The following is a 25,769-nucleotide window of genomic DNA, read 5'->3' as shown; positions in this document are numbered from 1 at the left end:
TTGTGTGTTTATATAATGTTTGAAAATGACTGAGTTAAATGAGTTGCATGCCTCCACATTCTAGTGAACCCCCCGCCCCCATTTCCTGTTTGTGAAGCACTCAGACATCCCCATTAAAGGCCAAACTTGATAAACAGCAGGTCACAGAGAGAGAGAGAAATACTGAAGATCGAGTGCTTAAGTCAGCAAAGTATACACCGTACACACACACAAGCATACAAACACACACGAGCATACAAACACACACATACACACGAGCATACAAACACACACACACACACACACACACACAAGCATACACACACACACACACACACAAGCATACAAACACACACACAAGCATACACACACACACACACACACAAGCATACAAACACACACACAAGCATACACACACACATACACACACACAAGCATACACACACACAAGTATACAAACACACACAAGCATACAAACACACACAAGCATACACACACACAACGCACACACACACACACACACACACACACAAGCATACAAACACACACACAAGCATACAAACACACACAAGCATACACACACACAAGCGTACACACACACACACACACACACAAGTATACAAACACACACAAGCATACACACACACAAGCGTACACACACACACACACACACACAAGCATACAAACACACACACACACACTGCAGGGTGGGCATTAGTGCTAAGACTATGACTAGATGCTAAAGGAAAAGTGTTGTCTGTGAGCTTGAGTTCCCGTCTGAAATGTTTGTATTTGAATTAGGCCAGTCAAATAAAAATTCTAAATTAGAATATTCGTTGAATTTAAGAACAATAATTCACTCAACAGTGCATTTAATGCTCAACAGATGCTCAAACAGTGCATTTAATTTTTGGATGTGTAAAAGACTTGATGCAGCTTGATGCAGCGCAACTAATACAGTTTAACAGAAAGCAGGAGTCTCAAGATGCTTTTTTAGAAACACATGCTGAATAAACTAAAATAAACAGAAACAAAGATGTTCGTCTAGCATATGTTTACATAGAAAAACAAATGTTTGGTTGCAAAAACGTCCGGTGTGAACAGCCCCTTACAGTTGTTGGAGGTCTTTAGCTGGTGGAGTCTTGCTCTCTTATAAGCATTTCTCAGATTATGAGTTGTTTAAATAATCTTTAAATAAAGTTCCAATCTGTTGTGTTTCGTCTGACTGAACAGCCCCTGACCTGTTGTGCTTCGTCTGACTGAACAGCCCCTGACCTGTTGTGTTTCGTCTGATTGAACAGCCCCTGACCTGTTGTGTTTTGTCTGATTGAACAGCCCCTTACTTGTTGTGTTTCATCTGATTGAACAGCCCCTGATCTGTTGTGTTTCGTCTGATTGAACAGTCCCTGACTTGTTGTGTTTCATCTGATTGAACAGCCCCTGAGTTGTTGTGTTTCATCTGATTGAACAGCCCCTGACCTGTTGTGTTTCGTCTGATTGAACAGCCCCTGACCTGTTGTGTTTCGTCTGATTGAACAGCCCCTGACTTGTTGTGTTTCATCTGATTGAACAGCCCCTGAGTTTTTGTGTTTCATCTGATTGAACAGCCCCTGAATTTTTGTGTTTCATCTGATTGAACAGCCCCTGACCTGTTGTGTTTCATCTGATTGAACAGCCTCTGACCTGTTGTGTTTCATCTCATTGAACAGCCTCTGACCTGTTGTGTTTCATCTGATTGAACAGCCCCTGACCTATTGTGTTTCATCTGATTGAACAGCTCCTGACCTGTTGTGTTTTGTCTGATTGAACAGCCCCTGACCTGTTGTGTTTCATCTCATTGAACAGCCTCTGACCTGTTGTGTTTCATCTGATTGAACAGCCCCTGACTTGTTGTGTTTCGTCTGATTGAACAGCCCCTGAGTTTTGTGTTTCGTCTGATTGAACAGCCCCTGACTTGTTGTGTTTCATCTGATTGAACAGCCCCTGACCTGTTGTGTTTCGTATCATTGAACAGCCCCTGAGTTGTTGTCTTTCGTCTGATTGAACATCCCCTGACCTGTTGTGTTTCGTATCATTGAACAGCCCCTGAGTTGTTGTCTTTCGTCTGATTGAACAGCCCCTGACCTGTTGTGTTTCATATCATTGAACAGCCCCTGAGTTGTTGTCTTTCGTCTGATTGAACAGTCCCTGACCTGTTGTGTTTCATCTGATTGAACAGCTGATTGAATACTCATATTCTGAGCCGCTTCACCCCCGAGTTCAGCCGGATAACTCTGATATCTGTGAATATTGCAACTCTACATGCAACTGTACTGAATAAAACACAATTATTATTATGAAGCTTGAGTCTGGAGTAGAAATCAGTGCAAGTGTGACATCATGTGAACTCTATTGAAGCGTTTCCCCTCATTTAACATTTGAGGATATGGACAGACTAAAACTTAAAATGCTCTTTTTTAACAGCCAGTAAAGTTCTTTGCAATAATATAACGGTGCTGAATGGTTAATGTATTCAGTGCGCCCTCTTGTGGACCAAGCAAACAACGTCAATTTAAAAATCAGCTGACTTTAAAATTTGAATATTGAAAATATTTCAGGTAAAAATGTGAATGTAGTTTCTCTGCTCAATTGACAGCCCTAGTATGAGTGTTTTTAACCCTTGTGTGTTTATTTTGTGTTTTTTTCACAGGTGCTGGAGAATCAGGGAAGAGCACCATCGTAAAACAGATGAAGTGAGTGAACGACTTTTCTCTTTTACAGGGTTCCTGTGGTTCCTTAAAATGTCTTAAATTCAGTTTAATTCAAGGTCATAATTCAAATAAATATTAAATAAATACATACCTTAAATGATACAACAAAGGTCTTATTTTTTATTTGAAGAGGTCTTAAATTTGGGGTGGAAAGACAGGAATCGTGATATGACCTAAAGTGATAATCTAACTTCAAAAGAATATGATTGAATTAAATAAATGCAAGCGCTGCGTCTTTTATTTACAACGTGTTACAGTATTAATTTGATTTGTTCAGGTCTTGAAAAAGGTTTTTAAAATGATAACATTTTAAATTTTAAAACTCTGCAGCCCTCTTACACACACACACACACCCAATACACACAACAGCATACGCTCGTAAGAAACACATACTGTTGGATATACGGCACATTTCAAACAGCTTTCTCTCCTTCTGCACGTCGAGTGCAGATTTCGCCCCTGGGCCGCTTCGACAGCACTAAAAGTGTGTATATTCCTGCTAAAGAGTATATTTTCTCTATTAGAGCACACACATTGATGTTGAACGTCTTTATAAAGATGCCTTTCCGTCTTTGTGTGATTCCTGTATGCGGTCGTTATCTCTCCGCTTCTGACGGCCACGAGCGCTGCCTTGCGTGTTTGTGGATGGTTCATGATCTCATTGCAAGAATATGACCACGGCAATGTTACCGTTGTGGCTTTCCTTCTTCCATGGAAAAGCCACTCTAGCCGCCTACCGTGTTGAGGGGACTAATTTCAGCGGATAATTCGCCGTGGACCTCCCATTCCCCAGCACACTCGTTTGCTCCAGTCCGGTCCTGAAATGAGACCAGCCCGCCTCATGGCCAGCATGACGTCTCTTTCGGGGCCTGCAAGCAGGATGAGGCTTTGGTCGCTGCATCAGAGAGCACACTGGCGATGTTGGATGTCGATGACTTGACTGGGCTGCCACCTTCAGGTCTGCCCGCCCAGTCTGAGGCTGATGCAGAGCTGACCGCCATGCTTGCCCGGGCTTGATGATTGGTTCCTGTCTTTTATACCTCTGGCTTAAAATAAAGAAACATTCGCCAATATCAACTATAGTACTGCCTCGCTGTATGAGATGAAGTGTGTGTGTGTGTGTGTGTGTGTGTGTGTGTGAGCGTGTATTTATCACTTTGTGGGGACCAAATGTCCCCATAAGGATAGTAAAACCCGAAATTTTTGACCTTGTGGGGACATTTTGTCGGTCCCCATGAGGAAAACAGCTTATAAATCATACTAAATTATGTTTTTTGAAAATGTAAAAATGCAGAAAGTTTTCTGTAAGGGTTAGGTTTAGGGGTAGGGTTAGGTTTAGGGGATAGAATATAAAGTTTGTACAGTATAAAAACCATTATGTCTATGGAAAGTCCCCATAAAACATGGAAACACAACATGTGTGTGTGTGTGTGTGTGTGTGTGTGTGTGTGTGTGTGTGTGTGTGTGTGTGTGTGTGTGAAATATGTTTTCTGTATATACCGGGACATCTCTGTTGGTGTTTGTACTACAATCTAATGTTCTCTTGCTCTATATTCTGAATTTCTGCTGTTTTTGATTTATATGATCTTTGCTGAAATGTAATATACTGAAATGTAATATACTTCGAAACAGTGCTGTGTTATATTGTCTTGAGGGCAGAATATGATGATCATTTGTGTGTTCTCCAGGATTATCCACGAGGACGGTTATTCGGAGGAAGAGTGCAAGCAGTATCGAGCAGTGGTCTACAGTAACACAATCCAGTCCATCATGGCCATCATCAAAGCCATGAGCAACCTCAAGATCGAATATGAGGACTCTTCCAGAGCGGTGAGTACACACACTGTAAATCACACAATCTCTCTTTATCGTGTCACATCACAGATTTTCTCCTATAGAGAACTGAAGCCATTCGCTCCGTTCAAACGCTAGTGACCTCATCGCTGTTTATTGTGCACATAGGCAGTGGCATCGTAAATGATTTTGAGCAAAATATTTTTCATGGGCAGCAACTCTATTAATGCTCATTCACATGTGACAGACAGACAACGTCATGTAATTCAAGTCCGTTTACTCAATGACCATCTTGGTAATGCCCCCGGGCAGTGAAAGCGCCCAGGTAGAAAGTGTAGCTTCCGTCTATTTGAATTGGGACCAATCGTAAAATCAGCACACCTTTTCTTGTCCCATTCATTATTTTCAGTACTGATTAAAATACAGTAATTTAAATTCAGCATTTTCTTGGACTTTCTTTCATCTTAGACAAAATGTTCAAGTCTGCAGCAATGCATTATGGGATTGTCTTATCCATGAGCCAAACATGAGCCAAACTGTTTGGCCAAACAATGTATCTGGTAAGATGTGTCAGGATGATCAAGTTCAGCAGGATGTTCAGAAAATCTGATCCACATCAGGTTCTGCAGGGTTTGGAAAGATGGATGTCAGTCAGCACAAATTCATCCTCTCTGATCTGAGAACAGTTTTACATTCTCTCTCTGAATGTGCAGGACTAATGCTGTGAAGATGTGTGGATAAGCGGTTAACAACGAGAGGAGAAAGTCATTTGGGGCATAGAAAACATGATTGTCATGATGCTCTGTTGAAATGAGAGCACTTTGATGTCCTGTATAGACATATTCGATTGTTCACAATGAAAATGTTCTCCACAGTCCATCGAAGCTGCATAAATGGGTCATTCAGAAATGTATTTGTGTCACTAGTAGACTGATGTATTAGACCGGCCAATGAACCGGTGTCACAGTTTGTCTCCACAGTGTTCAAGGACTCTTATTTAGAAGCTTTCTCCTTCACTACATTTCCCAGTATCCTCTGCCCTAATCGCGTCTTGTTATCCCCACCTGTATGCCATTAAGTTTACAAGTGTATATATACCCTCTAGTTTTGTTTAGTAGTTGTCAGTCCTTGAATTGTTCTGTTTGAAGTCTGATGTTTGTAGTGTTACATTTGTACTGTTGAGCCTTTAGTCTGTTCCACTCCAGTTTATGTGATTTAAAGGATTTAAAGTTCCTACTCCTGTGTCTCCTCTCTTCCACTCCTTGGGCACCAAACGTTACAATCGGTCAGTATTTGGCCATTATCAGTTCTCCCTTGTGTCCTTTTAAAATCTATCAACCACCTTGTCATTATAAAATGCTGTTTTGCAATGTTGTGTAGGTCTCATTTGTTGTCATTTAATTGTATTATATTATCACATCGGTTATCCTGCTTTGTAGATATATTCATATTAGTATTGGCATTTAAATCAGTCTTTAAAAAAAAAAATCAAACATATTGGTCAACCACAAAGAGTATGTCGATGGCCACATTTACATATCAATGCCTATATTCGATTTTCAGACATTTGGTGGGGATGTTGTTACTGATTTCACTTGTAAAGAGGGTTAGCCAACAGTTATCGCTGCTTATTGGGAACAAAATAAACTGCTACAGAAGTGTAGAAACACAGGCTGATTATTTCTGGTCTGTAGTTTAATTAGACAATGCTCTGGGAATAGAGTGTTTGAGACGGTTATATCATCTCTCCATCATCTTTAATTAGTGGTAGAGAGAGACATTCCTCAAATGTGTCTCTCTCTCTCTCTCTCTCTCTCTCTCATATGATCAGGGGTGTGCAAAACAGGATATCGTCAACTAGTCTGTGGGTTGTTTGATTGATTATTGGACTTGTCAGATGTCCTGTGTTAATAGGCTGGTTTATGGTGATGAGCACCACAGACTGATCAGACAGACTGTGCAGCTCTTCTGACTGACAGATATTCAACAAATAAATACACTAAAAGACAATTATGAATACACTGCTCAGGAGCCAGTTTGATGTCTCATAGTAATCATCTTGTATTGTTGATGCTGTGAATTTGGTACAACAGCAGTGCTTTAAAGGGGATGAATTTAACTTCTCGGAGTTTAATTGTGCTAAGGGTTGGACAGTTACTGTACGTGTCCTCTGATGCAAAGTGAGCAGAGATTTGTAGCCATAAATTCATTCTCTATACCATTTGAAAAATAATTCACCCTTTCTAAAGCACCACCATTGAAAAATAAAAATCGAGATAAAATAGTCGACCTCACTAACTGTATGACTACAAAACCATCCTGAGCCATCACTATGTTAGATGTTATTCCTTTACCTAATTAACAACATTCAGTGCACAGCCTTGTGTGTAAGACAGGAAGTGACCGATCAGATAGTAGAGCATAAACAAGAGTGAGTGCATGTGTGAAGCAGATGTAGACTTTGAGCAGTGTGCTGTAGACATGTGGAAAACAGAATCACATAACCCTGTTTCCTTGTAAAAGAACCGGTTATGTTCCTGTATGGAACTTTATATGTCACTACTACAAATACATTCTCTGAATTTACAAGCTTATTATGTCAATATGTAGAAGCGACGGGTCTGTCAATCCCCAAACTTCTGCTCATGGTTCTCATGTTCAACCCCAGTGCTGACTTCCTGTGACCTAGTTCAGCTCCATAGTGAGAGCGAGATTTCATTCCTTAAACACGCTCTTTTCAAATCATGCTCTCTCTCTTTCTTTCTCACGATGGGAATTATAGCTCACATTGTTTATTGTCCTTATGACTTGTCTGGCCAATAGATCTCAGAAAATTATCTAGTGCAGAAACACACTCACACACTCATAAGCATACGCACACTCTCTCTCTCACACACACACACACACACGTGTGCGCACACACAACTAATCTTTCTGTCTTTATGTTGATGAATCTAAATGTTTTCAGTTTGTTAATGTGCATTACGGGGTGAATGTGTTTGTTTTGTAGGATGATGCCCGTCAGTTGTTTGCCTTGGCAGGGGCAGCAGAGGAACAGGGCATTCTTCCAGATGACCTGGGCAATGTCATCACCAGACTGTGGGCCGACGGAGGTGTACAGAACTGCTTCACCCGCGCCAGAGAATATCAGCTCAACGACTCTGCTGCATAGTGAGTCTCTCTCTATAAATATATGCTATTGGTCAGCAAAATATTGAGCACTGGCCATTCGTCAATATTCATGACAATCAAATTTAATTCATGATGCTTAGCCTGTCATTTACAAGTGGATGAGGGCAGTAAACTACAGGCGTTATGGGTAATTTCCCTTGATGATCTTCAACACCATGTCAACAGTTAAAAGAGATGCATAAATTCACTTTGCCCGGCATGTTTAAATGGACTAGAACTGTTTTGAAAAGTATGAATAAGTTTTCTGTTTAATCCCGTTAGCATGCCACTGGTCTTTCGATTATACCGTTAGTTGCCATGTAATACTTTTGGGAAGTTGACAGTCCTGCAATGTCATGCTCTATATACATCTGTCTTGAACATCTGTTTGCTCTATCTTTTATTATTATACTTGCAGTTATTATGAGCTTGGTTAATTGAGAATACATTAAATATTTGTACTTTTAAATATTAATTTGTCACTCCATTTAAAACGAACTAGCAAATGGGTGAGAGAAATGGAGACTAGTTAAAGCACATCAAATTATATTATATCTAATTATATATTCATTTCATTTTAACCTAAGATCTTAATGTTTATTTAAGAAACCTCATAGAAATATGATGTGTTAAGCACCCATTTATACATGCTAAAGTCATTCAGCTATAAAGAAAAATAGTGAATCATAGTGAATAATTCAACAGCTAAATCAAAACTGACATCTTATAAATTTGCCCTTTAAAATCAGGATGAGTAGAAAGATGTTAAAGTGGGCCGGATCAGATCAATACTTCAAAGCGAGCAGAAAGTCTGGTGTTAACACGGTCCATTGAGAATCCAAAAGCTTTTAAATGGGGCATCTGGATTTCCATGAATTTCCTCATGCTTCATACACTGAATTAACAAGGGTTAGGCGGAGTGTTCTCCCATGGTTGATTTGGCCTTGAATTAGGAAATAAATAATGATAGATGGATAAAGATTGAGTTTTAGTTTAAACATGTAAGGGATAATATACATGAACATCAGATCCGGCTGATAAATGGACATATTGATTGTGGGATGCAGCGGTGCATGTACTCTAACTGGTGAACTTAACCATACTGTGTCCGGCCGGCATGTCAACTTTTCAAGTACTGTTCTTCTGTACTTTTAAGGTATTTTAGATCATTTTTTTAATGTTGACAGACAACTACAAAGTGAAGTGCTCTCACACAGTTGACACTTTTTTGCTGTTTGTTGCTCGGACCTTTGACCACGGACTGCTTCATTTTGACCTTTATTGTTACTGTCAATTTGTTGATTAAGCAACTTGCAATTGAGGATTTTGTTTTACGCGAGTATTTACAACAGCCCAACACCTTATATACAGATATTTGACCACAGAATACCACAATTGACCAATCAAAATCAAGTATCCCAGAAAGCCGTGTCGTACAGCTTCTGTTCCAGTGACAAAGACAAGCAAAAGTGTTATTTGACATCATTATCTATCAATCAACACAGTATCTACTGTTTGCACAGGTACATTGCCATACACACACTGTGTAAAAAATAACACTATTGTGTAAGTACTTCATGTTGCCAACATCAGTAATACAATATAGAAGTATCCTATTTTTACCACCCCACCCTCTTAAGCTTTCAGCTCTGACATATTGCAGATATTACATATTAACTACAGTGGCAGACTGTACTCTTGGCTTTTATAAACTCTACAGCTGTTAATCAAATGTACAACTTTAATTCCCTGAGCTTTAACCATATCACGTGGTATTAATCTCTCTATACAGTCAGAACAGCCCATATTTCTGCACCATTACGTAAATCAGAGCTCACCACAGCGTCAGACCAAAATCAACTATTGAATGTTGGGTTTAGTGTATGTGAGTTAATACAACAAAATCAGCCCTAAACCATTCTGTGTGAAGAGGGATTATCAGCACTTTTCATTTGAATTTGAGCCATGCTTGATTGTTTTGTGCCGTTCACAGGGATCCTGCAAATATTGAGGCCGCTCTCAGAACTGATAAAACTAAAACAATTGAGAGAGGAAAAAAAGCAACTTGTGGGAACTTATTGTGGTGCTTTATTCTTTTGTAATTCAGTTTTAAAACCCAGGAAAACAGTGTGATTGAGTTATTGTGGATTTGTTAGGCATTGAACAGGAGATTTGTTCTGGTGTTGGCAGGAGTTCTTGTCCGAGCAGATTATGTGATCGAGGACCAGGCAATAGAGTGTGTGGGAACCGGCGAGTAATTTTTCCCTCTCTTTCACTGTCGCTCCGCATTGGGGGTGTTACATCATGCCAGGTGTTCATCAAGGAGGCAGGAGTGTGACAAGGAGGAGGGCAGGCCGGGCCATGACTACGCAGGCCTGGTCCCCAATCTGGCTAGTCAGCCAAGGGGAGGGATAGGTGCAACGAGATGCGGCAGTTCGGGAGAGAGCTATAGGCAGTTGCCCTGTATGCGTTTGTTTATGTTTTGTCTTTATATTTTAATGTCTCATTAATTTGATGCATCGTCCGGTTCCCACATCCTCCTTTCCATTGAACCCTGTCACAGTCTGATACTGAATGTTCAGTCTTTACTGAAAGTAGCATGCAGTCTGAACATTTAAAAAAAAAAAAAAAGAATCACAGAAAAATACATCAGTTTGAAGAAGATCACAGAGATACATTTTTGTTTTAAAGATACATTCTACACGTCTATTAAAACCAAATGCAATTGCAAAAATTATGTTCATTGTTTGAACCTCTTACACTCGGAGCGGCCCAGTAGAGTGCCGAGAGGGGCGCGGATAGCGAAATCAAATATATATTGTGGTATTACTCAACAAACACTTGCTTGATCTGCACATATTAGGTGTTGTTTTAAAGCTTAGACTATTATCTTTACAATGAACATAACTGTTCTGACCAATTCTCAAATACTGCTTTAAAATATATTTATAAATTAGAACCGTACCATCTTCATCATTCGCGAATTTGTGATTGCAGCAAACATATTTAGAACCAATAAAAAGATCAAAAGCTCACACAGCCATGTGTCATATATCTTTTGAAAGGTCTTAATTAGTAGAAAATAACAGAACAAATTGTTTCACTAAGAGACCAAACACTTGCTATTGATTTCAGTACAGGTGAAGCGAGATGAAAGATGTGATAGTCTAATGAGCGTACATATTTATAACACAATAGTCCATTTTCTATCATATTAAACCATTTTTATCCATACTTTTCAGTTGTGAATAAATAAGATTATTCTCGCTTTGTCCACCGTCTTGAATTTATTTTTCCATCACAGTGCTTTCTGGGATTGATAGCTTATAATTTGACCAAAACGAGATATGTCTGGAGGCAGCATTAACTTCATCAGAAGTGCACCTGTCTTAAAATGCTGCCTCCAGTTTTAGAACAGACCAATAGACAAAAAGACTTTGCCAAACGGATCTCTAGCAGCACACTGATGAACAGTTTTCTGAATAACATGTGAGTGGTGTTTGCTCGTGTAATAGTCACGCCACAATGTTAAGGTGTTCTGGATGCTTTCCAGGATGTTGCTGTGTGGTTGCTTACCAAGCTGCTTTTATTTTTGCTGTTTCGGAAAGATGGATTTATAACAAATTTACAACTGACCTTTAGAAATGAAGGAGGGAGGCTCACTTTCACTAATTTGAGGTTGTGAATAACGGGTTGAGTTTAATAGCTGTCAACGATACTTACTCAACAAAAACAAAGAAAGAACCATATTGCCGTCCCGATGGGATATCTTCTACTATATCAAATGAGTTTTACAGGAGACGGCACCCAAACTGCAGAAAGAAATATCTTAGATTGGCTGGTTTGAGTATTTCTGGGATTTTCACACACAACATTCTCTAGAATTTACTCAAATGAAAAACACATCCAGTGAAAGTCAGTTCTGTGTATGAAACACTTGTTAATGAGAGAGGTCAACAGAGAATGGACAGACTAGGTTTGCAGCGGTATACCAGTTTCACGGTATACCACGGTTTGAAAATCGACGGTTATCATACCATGTACATTTGCTTATCTACGGTATTGAGGAAAAAATGCAACCGGATGGAGATTCTCACATGCGCGCGCGCATCTCCTTTCCTTCTTGACTGTCTGTCAGACTCATCAACTTGCGGCACACACACATATGCAGCAGATGTCAGAGAGAAGCGAGGGGGTCTGACATGGGTGTGTGTGTGTGTGTGTGTGTGTGTGTGTGTGTGTGTTAAAGCAGTGTTTCTCAACTAGTCTATTCGGACTGGGTCGCGGACAGCAGGGAAATAACAATGCCATGGTAACTTCTCCCATTGAAGATATTTCGGCGGCCGCCCAAGTGATCGAGTATTTACCTGCCGATGCAGATTTAATGATAATCTCGCAAACAGCTAAAACTTCTCATCTGCACTTTCACACGAGTGTATCGAGCTGTGAATGATCTGCTCTTCTCTCCGGTGCGCGCGTTCAACAACTGGGCAACACTGTGCTATGCACCAAAAAAAAAACAAAAATACAAAATTACACACCATCACCTTAACAAATTTGTTACAGGATTTTACATGAGTAAAAGTAACTGTAATATTTTGCCAGTGTTTTAGTTTCATATGAAATAATCTAAAGGGAGAATCTATTAGACCTCATTTTATATCAACAGTGGCATCTATAGTTAAAGTTTTAATATGTGTTTCAGCTAGTATTTATTTTTTATAAATCCATTAATTTATTATTACTATTATTTAAGACTAGCACACTGACCTAACCATGGTAATGAGGAATCTTTCCTTCTGTGTAATATGTGTATAAATATTTAATATTAGGTAACGAACAGGATAATAATGGGCTCATATAAGTAAATATGCTCTTCAATTTTTAAAAGGGGGGGGAGAAACTTCCTGTAGATTTTGACATCAACAACAAAAATAATGTCACTTGCTGCATGTCCTTGTACTGGAAAACCATGAATAAAACTATACAACATAAAAGGAAATGCGACCCAGGATACATTAAATACAGGTCATGTTTAATCTATAGCAGGTCGACACTTGATGTCCAATGTAAAATCTGTCCTGATTTTCTGAGACGGTTATCATACCATGAAAATCTCATACCGTTGCAACCCTAGGTCAGATTGGTTTGAACTGGTAAAGTCTACAGTATCTCAGATAACAACTCTGTACAATTGTGCTGAAGAATATCATCTCTGAATGCTGTTCTGAGATGGGGGTTGGCACGGTTGTGGTGGCACGAGGGGGACCTACACAATGTTTTGATGTTGTGGCTGATCAGTGTATACAGTATATACAGTATGTGTGTGTATATATATATATATATATATATATATATATATATATATATATATATATATATATATAGGGTTAGGCACTTATTGTATAGTGAGGATACGTTTGAATCAGTATGTCTGAAACCTAGTCTCCATAAAATCATCACTTCTGTTTCTACCCAAGCTTCCAGACTCCCCTCTAACCAGTTGATGTATACCATATAACTGTCTTCCAGTAGCACAAGAATTCAGTCTCCTTTCAAATTCATTATTTATTTCAGTGGTCATGAATTATTTGACCTAATGGAACCTGTATATACTCATTACTTCTTTTAAGGGCCTTTTGCAAGCTGAACTGCCTTCTCATTCCCATTTACCCCTGCATGTGCTGGAATCCAACAAAACCTCACATTGATTCCCATCCTGTGTAATGACAGCAACACCATTAATATGTCTAATATAAGATCCTCTCTGATAGGGTTAAAACAATCCTAGCTATTAAGGGCTGACAAAGATTCTGAACATCCTCACATCCTCCACACATTGAAGACTCACCAATAGGGCCACTAATTCAACTGAATAAATTGATAGCTTATTTGATAACCTTTTAGTTATTCAATACTGGAATTCTGGTATAAATACTCTAATACCAGTACATCCCTTGATCCGTCTGTATAAATCTGAAGAAAGGAATAGTACTGACTATCAATATAATTTTATACATACAGTTGAAGTCAGAAGTTTACATGCACCTTAGCCATATACATTTAAACTATAGTTTGCTAATATGAAATCTGTGGAGTGGTAAAAAAAAAAATAGTTTTAATGAATTTAACCTAAGTGTATGAAACTTCTGACTTCAAATGTAGTCACCTACATTAACCTCACACATATCTTTCTTTTCAGCAAGACTTATATCTATGTATGTATGTTGCTGGGAAAAGCCAGGGAGGAACAACTTCCTGACAAAAGTGGGCACAATGTTCATATTTGATATATTATATTATTTTGCCTCATTGTTAATTGTCCATCCAAAGCCTTTACTTTGGGCATTTTGGTATTCCCAGCAGCCTTCAAGTACATGTGTTGCTATATGGTTAGTCTTGCTACCTTTTAGTCTTGTCCAGTATGTAATGACCATTTTTCCCAACGTAAATCTAATGGTAACTCCCCTGATTCCACCAATAGAGCACTCACTGGTGTAGTTGGAATGGCTCCATTGCATATCATAATGGCCTCATGCTGTACTCTATCTAGCCTACAGAGATTGGTTTTCACAGCTCCATTAAAAACAGAACATCCATTATCAAGTATAGGTCTTAGCATAAGTTTGTATATTTTCAGCAGAACTTATCTGTTCCCCAACTGCACCCTGTAATGGCCCTCATCAGATTTATGACTTTTTACTCTTGGTTTCTATGGAACTAATGTGCATTTTCCAGGTACATCTACTGTCAAACCACAAACCCAGGTATTTGAACACACTCTATTGAATATGCTCCCATACATGGAGAACATTATATCTTCGAACATAGGGTTAGTTTTCTTTGAAAAAAGCATACTACAGGACTTATTTATTGACATTTTAAAACCCCATTTAAATGACAATTTTTCTACAGTCAACACTGCTTTTTGAAGAGTAGCATCAACATATGCTACATTTCTTCCTCTTTTCCACACATCTCATCATCAGCATATAATGCAGCCCCTCTTCCAGGCCCGACATTATCAAATATATCATTTATCATTATATTAAATAGCATCGGGCTGATAATGCTCCCATGCAGTACACCACAGCCCATATCATATGATGATGACAGGGATGAAACTACTTTTACTTTAAAAGATCTGCCTGGTAAGAACTCTAGGATCCAATTATACAGTCTTCCACCCACATCGATATGATGTAATTTAAAAAGTAAGCCCTCTCTACACACTGTATCATATGCCTTTTCAATGTTGAAGAATACTCCAGCCACTGTTTCCTTATTAGCCATATCCTTTTCAATTTCATTACTGAATTTTGTAAGTACATCTGTTGTTGAACTTCCCTTCCTGAAACCACACTGATGATAATTCATTAAACCTCTACACTCTAGAAAGAATTATAATCTACAGTTGATGTCAGAAGTTTACATCCACATTAGCCAAATACATTTAAACTCAGTTTTTCACAATTCCTGACATTTAATCGTAGAAAACATTCCCTGTCTTAGGTCAGGTGTGAAATCTTGACTTTGTTGTCAAACTTCTGACTTCAACTGCACGCACAATCATTTTCTCCATCAGCTTGCATTGATTTGATGTTATTTGGAATGCCCCGTGTCCCACCTGATGTACTCAGATTTCACATACATAGACTAACCCTAACCCCCACACAAGAGGGCGCTCAACTCACATTTATGAAGCAATTGAATAAAAGCCAAAGTGATCTGAATTTTAACTTTATGGGCTTTGTTGATTATAATTTTAAGTATTTTATATAATTCTTTTGCTATTTTGCATTCTTATTTTTATTTATTCAGTTCAAGTGTTCACTAAAACCTGCTTGGAGATGTTTTAGGACACTTTGATAAATAAAAGTCCACCTTGGGAACCATGGTTCCACATGCTTTATCTTTGGATTGCTTTGTACTATAAAAATATTTTATTTTATTCTTCTGGTATTTTGGAAATTGGATGACATGTTGGAGAACAACACCAAAGTTCATTTTATGACCATCCATACTTGCCGTCTAAGATATATGACGTCAAATATGAATAATAACTGAAGTGTATTTTTAGCACTCATGATCTGTGCGTTTTGTCAGAATTGTATCATGAGTCTCTCTGAGTGAGATCAAAATATATTTTCTTCAGATTTTTAATGGTTTTATAAAAATTTATACCATGCATTTCACCTTTGCAAATGTTTTTTTTTTGTGTGATAAGCTCTTACTTTTATGTATGCCATTTAAGCATGAAATCTTTAAAATTCCAGCAGGGTGTAAAGGGATAAACAGACCGGTAGTTCCGTCCCAAACTTACGGTATTAGTTTAGACAGAACTTTACATGTTGGGCCACTCAAACAAGCGTTAGGTTAGGGTTACACTGTTTAATGTGACTCTGTACATTATACTGGGATAGAATTGTTTTCACATGGAAAATTACACACTTCACCATTAAAATCATGTTACCCTTGTATTACTGTGGGAGAAACATGCTTTTGTTTTCCCTTGCACTAAATCAAATACCGTGTGAATGTTTTAATACAGCGTACCATGTTTTTAGATAAAACCCCCCCAGAACTGTCATTATTTATAAATGCTTTGTACCATGTTGTGTGTGTTTGCAGTTATCTGAAGGATATGGAGCGGATAGGCAAATCAGAATACATCCCAACCCAACAAGACGTGTTGAGGACCAGAGTGAAGACCACCGGCATCGTAGAGACACATTTTACCTTTAAAGACCTGCACTTCAAGTGAGAAACCTCTCCATGCTGCAGAATTTTCAGTGCATATCTTTAGTTTTGCTGTGATTTCAACTGAGATTTTTATTCACACTTTGTAGTCGAGCGCTCAGAAGTGGCGCTAACACTTGTGTTCACACACATTCACATCTCACATCTCACTCATCTGCCCAAAGTTTCTGTTTGCTAGCGTCATCCTGTTTGACCCTTAAATAATTAATTTTGCACATCCATGTGTTCTGCATTGAGGTTTGGGATTAATGTTCCTAAGGCTGTTGGGGCTTTTGGTTTGGTGAGTTTATGGGATTTAACTGATTCTCTTTGAATAAGTCAGTTTTAATCGACAGAGGAAATATCAGCCCAACCTTTCGAAAGATCAAACACGAGCCAGCTGTCAGAGACGGTCCATTACTCTCTACTGTGTCTGGTAAATGATTTTATGTACTGCGTTAAACAGATGATGCCACATAAAACAGTGCCAAGATGGAGATTACAGAATCTTCCTAGAAATGCTGACGATGTCTTTTCCAGATTCTTGCTGTTATAGGGGCAGGTGTGCCACAAACAGGAAGTCCCAACTCTTCCCTCCCTCTCTCATCCATCCACCTCTCAACTCCTCCATTACCATAGAAACAAGGGCCAAACTCAAATGTCAACAAATGCTAGCGATACTCGTGGATGTCCACTGGTCTGAAGGAGAGGAAGGGACCAGTTCTCGTATCAGTTATGCCATGTAAACACACGTCACACATCACTGATTCTCGTGTATCTCGGAACTGAAAGCGACACATCAACTTTAAATGCTCATTAGCGCAAAAGGCCTGAAAGAGTTAGCCAATAAGTATTTTCATTTTTTTATTATTTATAACTTTTATGAATGGACTGTTTTCCTGCCCATCACAGCTTGGAGAAATATTTTGTTTTCAGTATCAGTTATTGGAGTCATCTTGTCTGTGTGGCTGATCTAATGTTCTCTCTTCTGTTTTAGGTTGTTAAGGGCATTTTGCTCGGTGATATGTGTTTTTCTTCAGTTGTGTTAGTACTGCAGATCATTAAGAGCGTCTGCTCTCTGTTTTTAGGATGTTTGATGTCGGCGGTCAGCGTTCAGAGAGAAAGAAGTGGATCCACTGTTTCGAAGGCGTGACGGCCATTATCTTCTGTGTGGCCATGAGTGCGTATGACCTGGTGCTGGCTGAAGATGAAGAGATGGTGAGATCATTCAACTTTTCTCCTGGATCGGTCCATAAAGCACAACTCATCACAATATTAAGAACTAAAAGGGCCAGTTTCTTCACTTGCAGCATTTCATTTTCATTCCCTGGAGTCCACTTACAATGTTTGTCAGGTTTCCTTGCACCAAAAACAGTGGTAGAATTTTTTTTAACCCTAACCCAAACCCCTCTTTGATCCTTCAGTTTTTACAGGCTCTTTTATTGTGCTACTGCTTACCCTTAAAGATGTCTATGTTGAATACTGAGTATTCTCTCTGTTCCACACCAGAACCGAATGCATGAGAGCATGAAGCTCTTCGACAGCATCTGCAACAACAAGTGGTTCACCGAGACCTCCATCATCCTGTTCCTCAACAAGAAAGATCTGTTTGAGCAGAAGATCACACACAGCCCGCTCACCATCTGCTTCCCTGAATACACAGGTGCAATACACCAGTCAACAACCCAATAACCATCTAAATCAAGTGCACAAGTGCTCCAGGAGAGCTTTCGAGTACTCTGATCCGTGCATTAAACAAACATTAAATCAAAATGGACCCTTTTTGGGTACCATACTTTTCAAAATTTTGCATCTAGTTTACATAATTTTATTCAGATGATATTTAAAGTATGTAGCCTACATTATGACCCTTCTCTTCAGTCACTTGTTTCCCAGCAAGACGTGATTCAATCATGTGCTGTCTTACATTTATATTGTTGTTCTTAGCAGATAACTTTAACAGGTAGTTCATTCAAAATTAAATTAATGTTTTCATTACTACCCCTCACCCTGTATGAATTTCTCTTTTCTGTGAAACACAAAAGCAGATTTTGGGGAGAATGAATTAAAAAAGATGCAGTGACAGTGAATGGTGACTGAAACTAACAATGAAATTGAATAGTGACTGAAACTAACATTCTCCCCAAAATCTGCTTTTGTGTTCCTCTGAAAAAGTCAAGTCATACAGGTTTGAAACAGCATGAATGTAAGTTAATACAGAATGTTCAGCCGAATTATCACTTATCAATACTCACCAGTTACATTAAAGATGGCCGTTTAATTGACAAAGGTGGGCTAGACCTACCCAAGATTTAGTTTTTATTATGTGTTTAGTCTCAGAGATTTGGCTCATTGGTCGCTTCCACCTGAGAGAGTCCCTCCCTGGTTTCGTATTGAACAGGCTGTTCTGGTTTTGGAGGAGGGAGTGTGGGCTAGTATTCTAAAAACATCAAGTCTTTATCTAGAGATTCAAGGGTGCACCTTATACAATTTAAGAATATACATAGATTCTATTGGACCCCCTCTAGATTGTATAGGCTTGGTTTTATAGGCATGTTTTATATGCAAGGTTTTGGCCTCTCAAATTTCATTTTGCCCCAGACTCTGCATTTTAGGAGATGGGGCAGTCATTCATTTGGAGAATAAACAAATATAAATGTGGGTCCTAACTAGTATTATGATCGCCAGACAGATCATTTTAAAGGGTTTTGGAAGTCAGCTGGAGTGCCCCCATTTCAGGAGTGGTGTTTAGAGATGGCAAGAGTGGTGGCTTTTGAGGAGGGGGTATCTAGAAGACTGGGGAGTCTAGACCTGTTTGGGGAGAAATGGGGCAAATATCTGTCTTTTTTGGAGGGCTCTCAGGGAGGAACAGTGGAGAGAGAGGTGTAGGGGAGGTGTGTTTTATTTGTTTTGTTTTTTTGTTGGGGTTAGTGTGACCACTGCGGTGTTGTTGGGGGTCGTGCTTGGGTTGGGGATTGGGTGGAGAAATAGTGAGTGTTAAATATTGATTATTTTTGTATACATTTTTCTTTTCTTTGTTTAATAGATGAATCAATAAAAAATAAAAATGAGAGAGATAAAGAGAGAGAATGTGAGAGACCCAGATGTCAGGGAAAGAAATACAGTTTCACCTTTGGTATGAACAACATTGATCATGCCACAAACTACACTTACCTTGGGGTGAACTTCAGGGCAAAGGGAAACTTGGCCATGAATGAACTGAAAGCGAAAGCAAGAGGGGCTTTCTATGCCATTAAATCATCTATCCAATTTGAAACCCCAATTAGAATCTGGCTCAAAATATTCCAGTCAGTTATTGAACCTGTTGCACTATATGGCAGCAAAGTTTTGGAGGCCTCTCCTAAATCACCAATTTGACAAATGGGACAAAAATCAGATTGAAGCCCTGCATACAAAGTTCTGTAAAAGCATTATTAGGGTAGAGAAAACACACCTAATAATTCATGCAGGGCAGAATTAGGCCAATACCCTCTATTAATCCACATTGAGAAAAGAGCCATTACATTTTGGAAACATGTAAAACTGAGTGACCCCAACACTTATCATTTTAAAGCCCTTAAAAACCATGAAGTGAACACTGAGAAGAGTCCCCTCATTCGGCTGGTCCTGAGGCTCCACAAACAGACTAACAATAATCAGCCTCAGGACACGGACACCCTCATCCACACAATCCGGCCCAACCAAATGATGAACACACAAAAAGAAAACTACCGAACTTATTGGAATGAAACAACACAAAAACACTGGCGATAGAATGATGCACAAGCTCAATATTTACTTGGTGAACAAGCTCAATATTTACTTGGTGAACAAAGATACAAAATACATCAAATCCTGACACAAAAAGAGAGAGGAGTCGACCAAACAGTGATGCGCCCATACACACACACTCGACTGACACACTCTCTCTCTCACTCTCTCACTCTCTCTCTCACTCACTCACTCTCTCTCACTCTCTACTCTCACTCTCTCTCTCTCTCTCTCTCTCTCTCTCTCTCTCTCTCTCTCTCTCTCTCTCTCTCTCTCTCTCAAAATAGGGTTTAGTATTTGAATTGTGGTGTGTACCATCAGGGACATCGATGGAACTGGGACGGATGGTTTCACTGATATTAATCAGTTGGAAGATATAAAAAGCATGTTATAGCTCAGAGGGACAATTATTATTAAGCAAAGTGTCACTTTTTTTATCTCCTTTTTTAACCCGTTTATATTTTTTTCTGGCTTCATGTCTCTCACTCATTTTCTGTCTCTCTTGTCCCCTGCTGTTTTCTCATTGTTCCTTTTATTTTCACTTTAAACAAGGTGTCAACAATTATGATGAGGCCGCAGAGTACATCCGCTCCAAGTTTGAGGACCTGAACAAGAAAAAAGAAACCAAGGAGATTTACCCTCACTTCACCTGTGCCACCGACACCAAGAACGTCCAGTTTGTTTTTGACGCCGTCACTGACGTCATCATTAAAAACAACTTGAAGGACTGTGGGCTCTTCTAGAAGACAAAAGCAGGAAGATGATTCGAGGTATGTAGAAATACACAGAAGCAGCGTTTGAGACTGTTGGGTTACTGTGACGCTACAAACTGTTTCTACATTAGTGACACATCATTTATGGCACAAGCACATTTATAAACAAACGGACCAAAACGGCGTGCTCTTTTATGTACAGCAGCGTTTGAAAATCCTGATTCATTTTATTGAAATAGTTTGTTAATTCCAAAAAACTCTCTACTGATTTTGTCTCTGGAGTACATGTTGTATCGATTCATAGTGATGAAGAACAAAGCCTTTAAATATTTCTCTGTTTTATTTAAATTCTATTTAATTTTGTGTAAATGTATCTTCAAATTTAATGTTTCCCAAAACTGAGATTCACTGATTAAAAACCAGTCAGAGAAATATTACTCTGATAAAATGATCAATTATATAATCTGTTGCAAAACGCAAACTCTCTTTTCTCTCTTCAGATTACTTGAACAGTTTTGATGACCAGAGGAAGTATGTGTGGAAAACATCTGCACGATTCCTGCTTTCACAAGACGACTGATGGCTGAGAGGAGCCGACACAATTTCAACTAAAGCCTTTTTGTCCCTGACATGACACTGTCCCAGCAGTCTGTTCGACATTCAATATCTTATTATTAACTTCATGGGCAATGACCACAAATCAACAACTGTTGGCATTTCCATTTGTCTTTTTTGTTTAGTTTGTCTTTTTTTTTTTTAAATGTACTTTCATTTTACTGTAGGGAATCTGATGTGCAAATTTGACATTTTTAATTGCATAATGCTTAATTAAAATAAAAAGCAGGTTTTGGATATATGATTGAAAAAGGAAAGCGCTTTTTTATGTTTACATGACATTGTTCTGCATGATAGACGATAGTAAATATACCAGTACAAGTAATCAGTTCACATCAACATAACATTCCTTTCTAAAATTACCATTAATAGAGAAAGAACGGCAATTGATATTTAAAATATGTATGTAACAGTATCTAACAACCTATTTCTTCACGTTCCTGGTCTTTCTAGCATTGTTTGTGCTTTGACTTCTGTTTACATGGACTTTATTTCTCCCAGTTATCCTGCTGTACACAAACATTTCTGCTCCAGATTTATCTCACCTTGTAAGAATATACAGTGATTAATAATGAAAATCTAGTTGAGAAAAAGGGTCGTTTTTTGTTTGTTTGTTTTTTGGTAAAGATTAAAATGCTTTTGAAAGTCCTATATAATGATTTAATTTAAATAAAAGTTCATTGACTACATGACACTGTGTGTGTGTAATTCTTGTTTGGAAGCGGGTGATAGAAGCTGTGTAATTCCATTCATCTGAACGTCTCTCACACAGACACATCTTGAGGTTTTCCATCAAACCTCTACTAAGAAAGCAATGGGGGAAATGGTTCAGAATCAGAACTACATTAGTGTGTATTCTCTAGTTTGCATGCTGAATTTGATACTGCCATCTAGAGACAGTTAGGGTTAGGTTAGGGTTAGGGTTAGGTTAGGGGCAAAAAACTCCAAGTCTCAGGCCCAACGGGCCCCAGACATGGTTGTGCACGGGCCATCTCTCTCCCGAAAACCACACACCAGACCCAGATCATACCTGGAACAGCAAACAAACACATCTTAGCTAGGGTTTAAGAGCAGTTCACTTTCCTCTAGGGTTATTCTATTAGTGCTTTTCTCATCAGGTCCTTGCACTGCCGGGTTCCTGCGGTTAGGTTTAGGGTTCTTTTGGGGGTATTAGTAGCCCAGGGTTCATGTGGTTAGGGTTAGGTTGGGTGTTGTTTTGGCCCTTATCTTGTTTGGGGTAAACCTGACTCCGAAAGGGGAAATATCTGTAGAATGTGAAAGCCACAGCATGGAAGGTCAAGAATAAACAACACTTAACTTCCTTTTAGGTTTAGTCCAATTAGGGTTTATATAATTAGGGTTCCTATGGTTAGGGTTAGAGTATAGGGTTCTTGTGGGGGTTTAAGTAGCCCAGGGTTCGTGTGGTTAGGGTTAGGTTGGGTGTTGTTTTGGCCCTTATCTTGTTTGGAGTAAACCCGACTCCGAAAGGGGAAATATCTGTAAGATGAGAAAGCCACAGCATGAAAGGTCAAGAAGAAACAGTTATCCATTCTCCCTGAACATACAAACCATAAAACAGAGTCACTATGCCTCGTTAAGGCCTTTGGGATAATGGGTATTCAATTTTTTTAGATAAATTAATGATCATCTCATGTTTTCCTAAAGTGTGGATATGAAGATTCATAAGTTAAAATGAACTGCCCAGTGCTCCAAGATAGCTTTGGCCATTTCGGATTTCCAGTGGATGCCATCACCTTCCACGTGGAACTTAGATTGTGACAATAACGGAATAAACCACATGTTCTTGCTAATGTGATCATTGAGGTTTTCAAGTAACAGTCGCTCATCGAGTGGAAGTGTTCGAGAAATTAATCAACGGGATAAAGATTTCAGCGTCTGGTAGTGTGTCCCTAGCCGTTTTGTATGCTCTGCACTTCTTTAATCGAGGTCATTCGTATGCGTTGTTGTCTGTTGTTGAGACCAAAGGAGAGAATGACTTTCTCCACCTTGGTGGCAACAGTGGCTCCTCTGAGTAAATTGCCCGCATGTTGTAATTTAGCGCCCGGGTAGATGTCTATTTGTAAATCAGGAATCTGAAACGTTGTGATTCTAGCTACATTGGAGTCACCCATGATTATAATTTTTTTCTTTAGTGTGAGGCTCGAATCAGTAGTTTTTCTAGTCGTATTAATGTGTCTCTTTGGTCTACCTGAAATTGGGCTGTTGGGCGTACCTATCGGAGTCGCATCTCTAGGTCTAGTCAGGGTGCACGTTTCCCTGCATACCTCCTGACCCTTTTCCTCATCCAGGGTAATCATCTCGTCGCCACTTGAATTTGGCTGATTGGCTGGCTGGATTGTGGAAACCGAATAGGCTGAAAGGTTGAGGTCGCCCAACGAGTCATTTGACGATACCAGGGGCAAATTGGCAGGTTCATTTTGAGCCTCAATTGTTCAAGGGAAAATCACATGACCTTCGGCTGCCGATTCAACACCCTTGTTGGGTGGAAAGTTCGGGACACGTGAATGTATTATGGGAACAACGGGGGAACCACCCCTCTGTCCTCTCTCCGAAGCCATGGTTGACGGGGAGAGGAGAGAGGGTTCTTTTAAAAGTTTTTTACCCCCCATAATCTACGTCGTCCTTCTGTCCTCTGCTCCAGGGGTACCGCACCCCCCGCTTTTTGGGGAAAGGGTGCATGTCCTGACAGCAGAGGAGGGAAGTCCTCATCGTATGACCTATCCCCAAACATATATGGGGAAGAATGACGTGGTATATTCAAGAGAGGAGGGGAAGTTTGGACCTCGATATGTTGAACACCATTTTTTGGCTTCACCACTGACTGTGTGGTTTGGTGTTGACCCTGATTTGTAGCTGTTCAGGTCAAAGCATCTGGTTTGGGTGGGCATTTAGCTGTCTGAGATTGTTCTGAGGTCTCTTCATTGATTTCACATGTGTTGTCGACAGGCAATTCTGCTGCAATAAGAGCCTCGGCTTATTCGATCGTCTCTTGGCTTATTCTGTGTCCGAAGTTGCGATAAGCCCATTTTTCTGCAATCTCAAAAGCCCAAACCCAATCGTCTTGGTGCATGTGCCTCCTGAGGTCACTAATCGTCTCTTCAATTAGTGACTCATAATGCTGTTCCAGTATCAGCTGGGTAGTGTAAGACCAGTTCTTGGCGTTACCCTCCAGGAGGACTTTAGTCTTTGGGTGAGGGCGACTGGTCTGACCACATTCTTCAGGACCTCTGTAACTCTTTTAAAGGTCACTGGTTGGTTGTCTTTAATATTTGTTGTCACTTTACTTAAGTGGTGCACCAAGCGAATTAGCTTATAGGTCAATTTGATTGTGGTTCTGAATTCAGATGATGCTGGAGTATAGTTTGTGTTTTCCGCATCTCTGAACCACAGTCTGTTTCTTCCCCTACTCTCTTTTCTGAGTGGCGGAAAACACCTGTTCATTGTATGTCTATTAGGTCGGTTATAGCCCCTAACGAGTTTAAGGGGTGGGTCAAAATCTGTGGTTTTAAATCTCAGAGAAGAGATTGGTTTGTCACAACCGGTGATGTTTTCATAGTTCGTGGATGCTAAATCATGATAATTAGACCTGTTGTTCAGATCCATGTAGTTATTTGTTCTTTTTTTATTATTTTTGGTGAAATTTCTACCACGATGGGGAAAATCACCTGCTTGGAAAAAGTCTGGATTGTTGATGATATCAAACTCTGTGTCATAATGTCTAGAACGATCCCGTCTAGAGCTGAATGTCTTTGTGTAGTCTCTACCATGAAGGGAGAAATCACGTTGGCTTTTAGTGTATTGTCTACCGCGATGTGAAGACTCTCGTGCATATTTAGTGTTAATGTATTCAACATCGCCATTAACTTTACTACGCCCACATTTTCGCGGGGGTATTATATCTCTCGCGATTCGCGAATCAATAAACTGTTATTGGTGTTAAACAATTATATAATTGTTGTTGTGATTAAATCTATAGATCCTATTTAGTGTAATATCATTATATGCTTGTTGTTATAATTAAATCCATAGATCCTATTTTGTGTTATATAGTTCCATAATTGTTTCATGATCAAATTAATAGACCCTTATAAAATCACATAACACCAATAATTGCTTTTGTGATTGAGTCAATGGGCCCTATTTGGCGTTATATAATTATATAATTGTTGCTTTGATATAATAAAAAAAAAAGGTTTATATTGAAGAGAGAATTGTT

The 25,769-nt window shown here is 39.2% G+C and overlaps 1 protein-coding gene across 1 annotated transcript in view; it reads left to right on the top strand.

The window, feature by feature from the left end:
- gnai2a (guanine nucleotide binding protein (G protein), alpha inhibiting activity polypeptide 2a) overlaps window positions 1–22,216 on the top strand; it is a 72,881-nt gene extending 50,665 nt beyond the window's left edge. Inside the window, exons 2-9 of the mRNA XM_052101634.1 lie at window positions 2,669–2,711; window positions 4,418–4,559; window positions 7,534–7,694; window positions 16,326–16,454; window positions 17,522–17,651; window positions 17,943–18,096; window positions 20,757–20,974; window positions 21,418–22,216. Of these exons, the coding sequence (XP_051957594.1) occupies window positions 2,669–2,711; window positions 4,418–4,559; window positions 7,534–7,694; window positions 16,326–16,454; window positions 17,522–17,651; window positions 17,943–18,096; window positions 20,757–20,947 (950 nt within the window). The 3' untranslated portion in view covers window positions 20,948–20,974; window positions 21,418–22,216. The remainder of the gene's footprint in view (window positions 1–2,668; window positions 2,712–4,417; window positions 4,560–7,533; window positions 7,695–16,325; window positions 16,455–17,521; window positions 17,652–17,942; window positions 18,097–20,756; window positions 20,975–21,417) is intronic.
- Window positions 22,217–25,769: the final 3,553 nt, after the last annotated feature.

Source organism: Xyrauchen texanus, chromosome 32 (genome assembly GCF_025860055.1).
Source record: "Xyrauchen texanus isolate HMW12.3.18 chromosome 32, RBS_HiC_50CHRs, whole genome shotgun sequence".
NCBI lineage: Eukaryota > Metazoa > Chordata > Actinopteri > Cypriniformes > Catostomidae > Xyrauchen > Xyrauchen texanus.
This window is presented reverse-complemented; position numbering and strand designations above follow the sequence as displayed.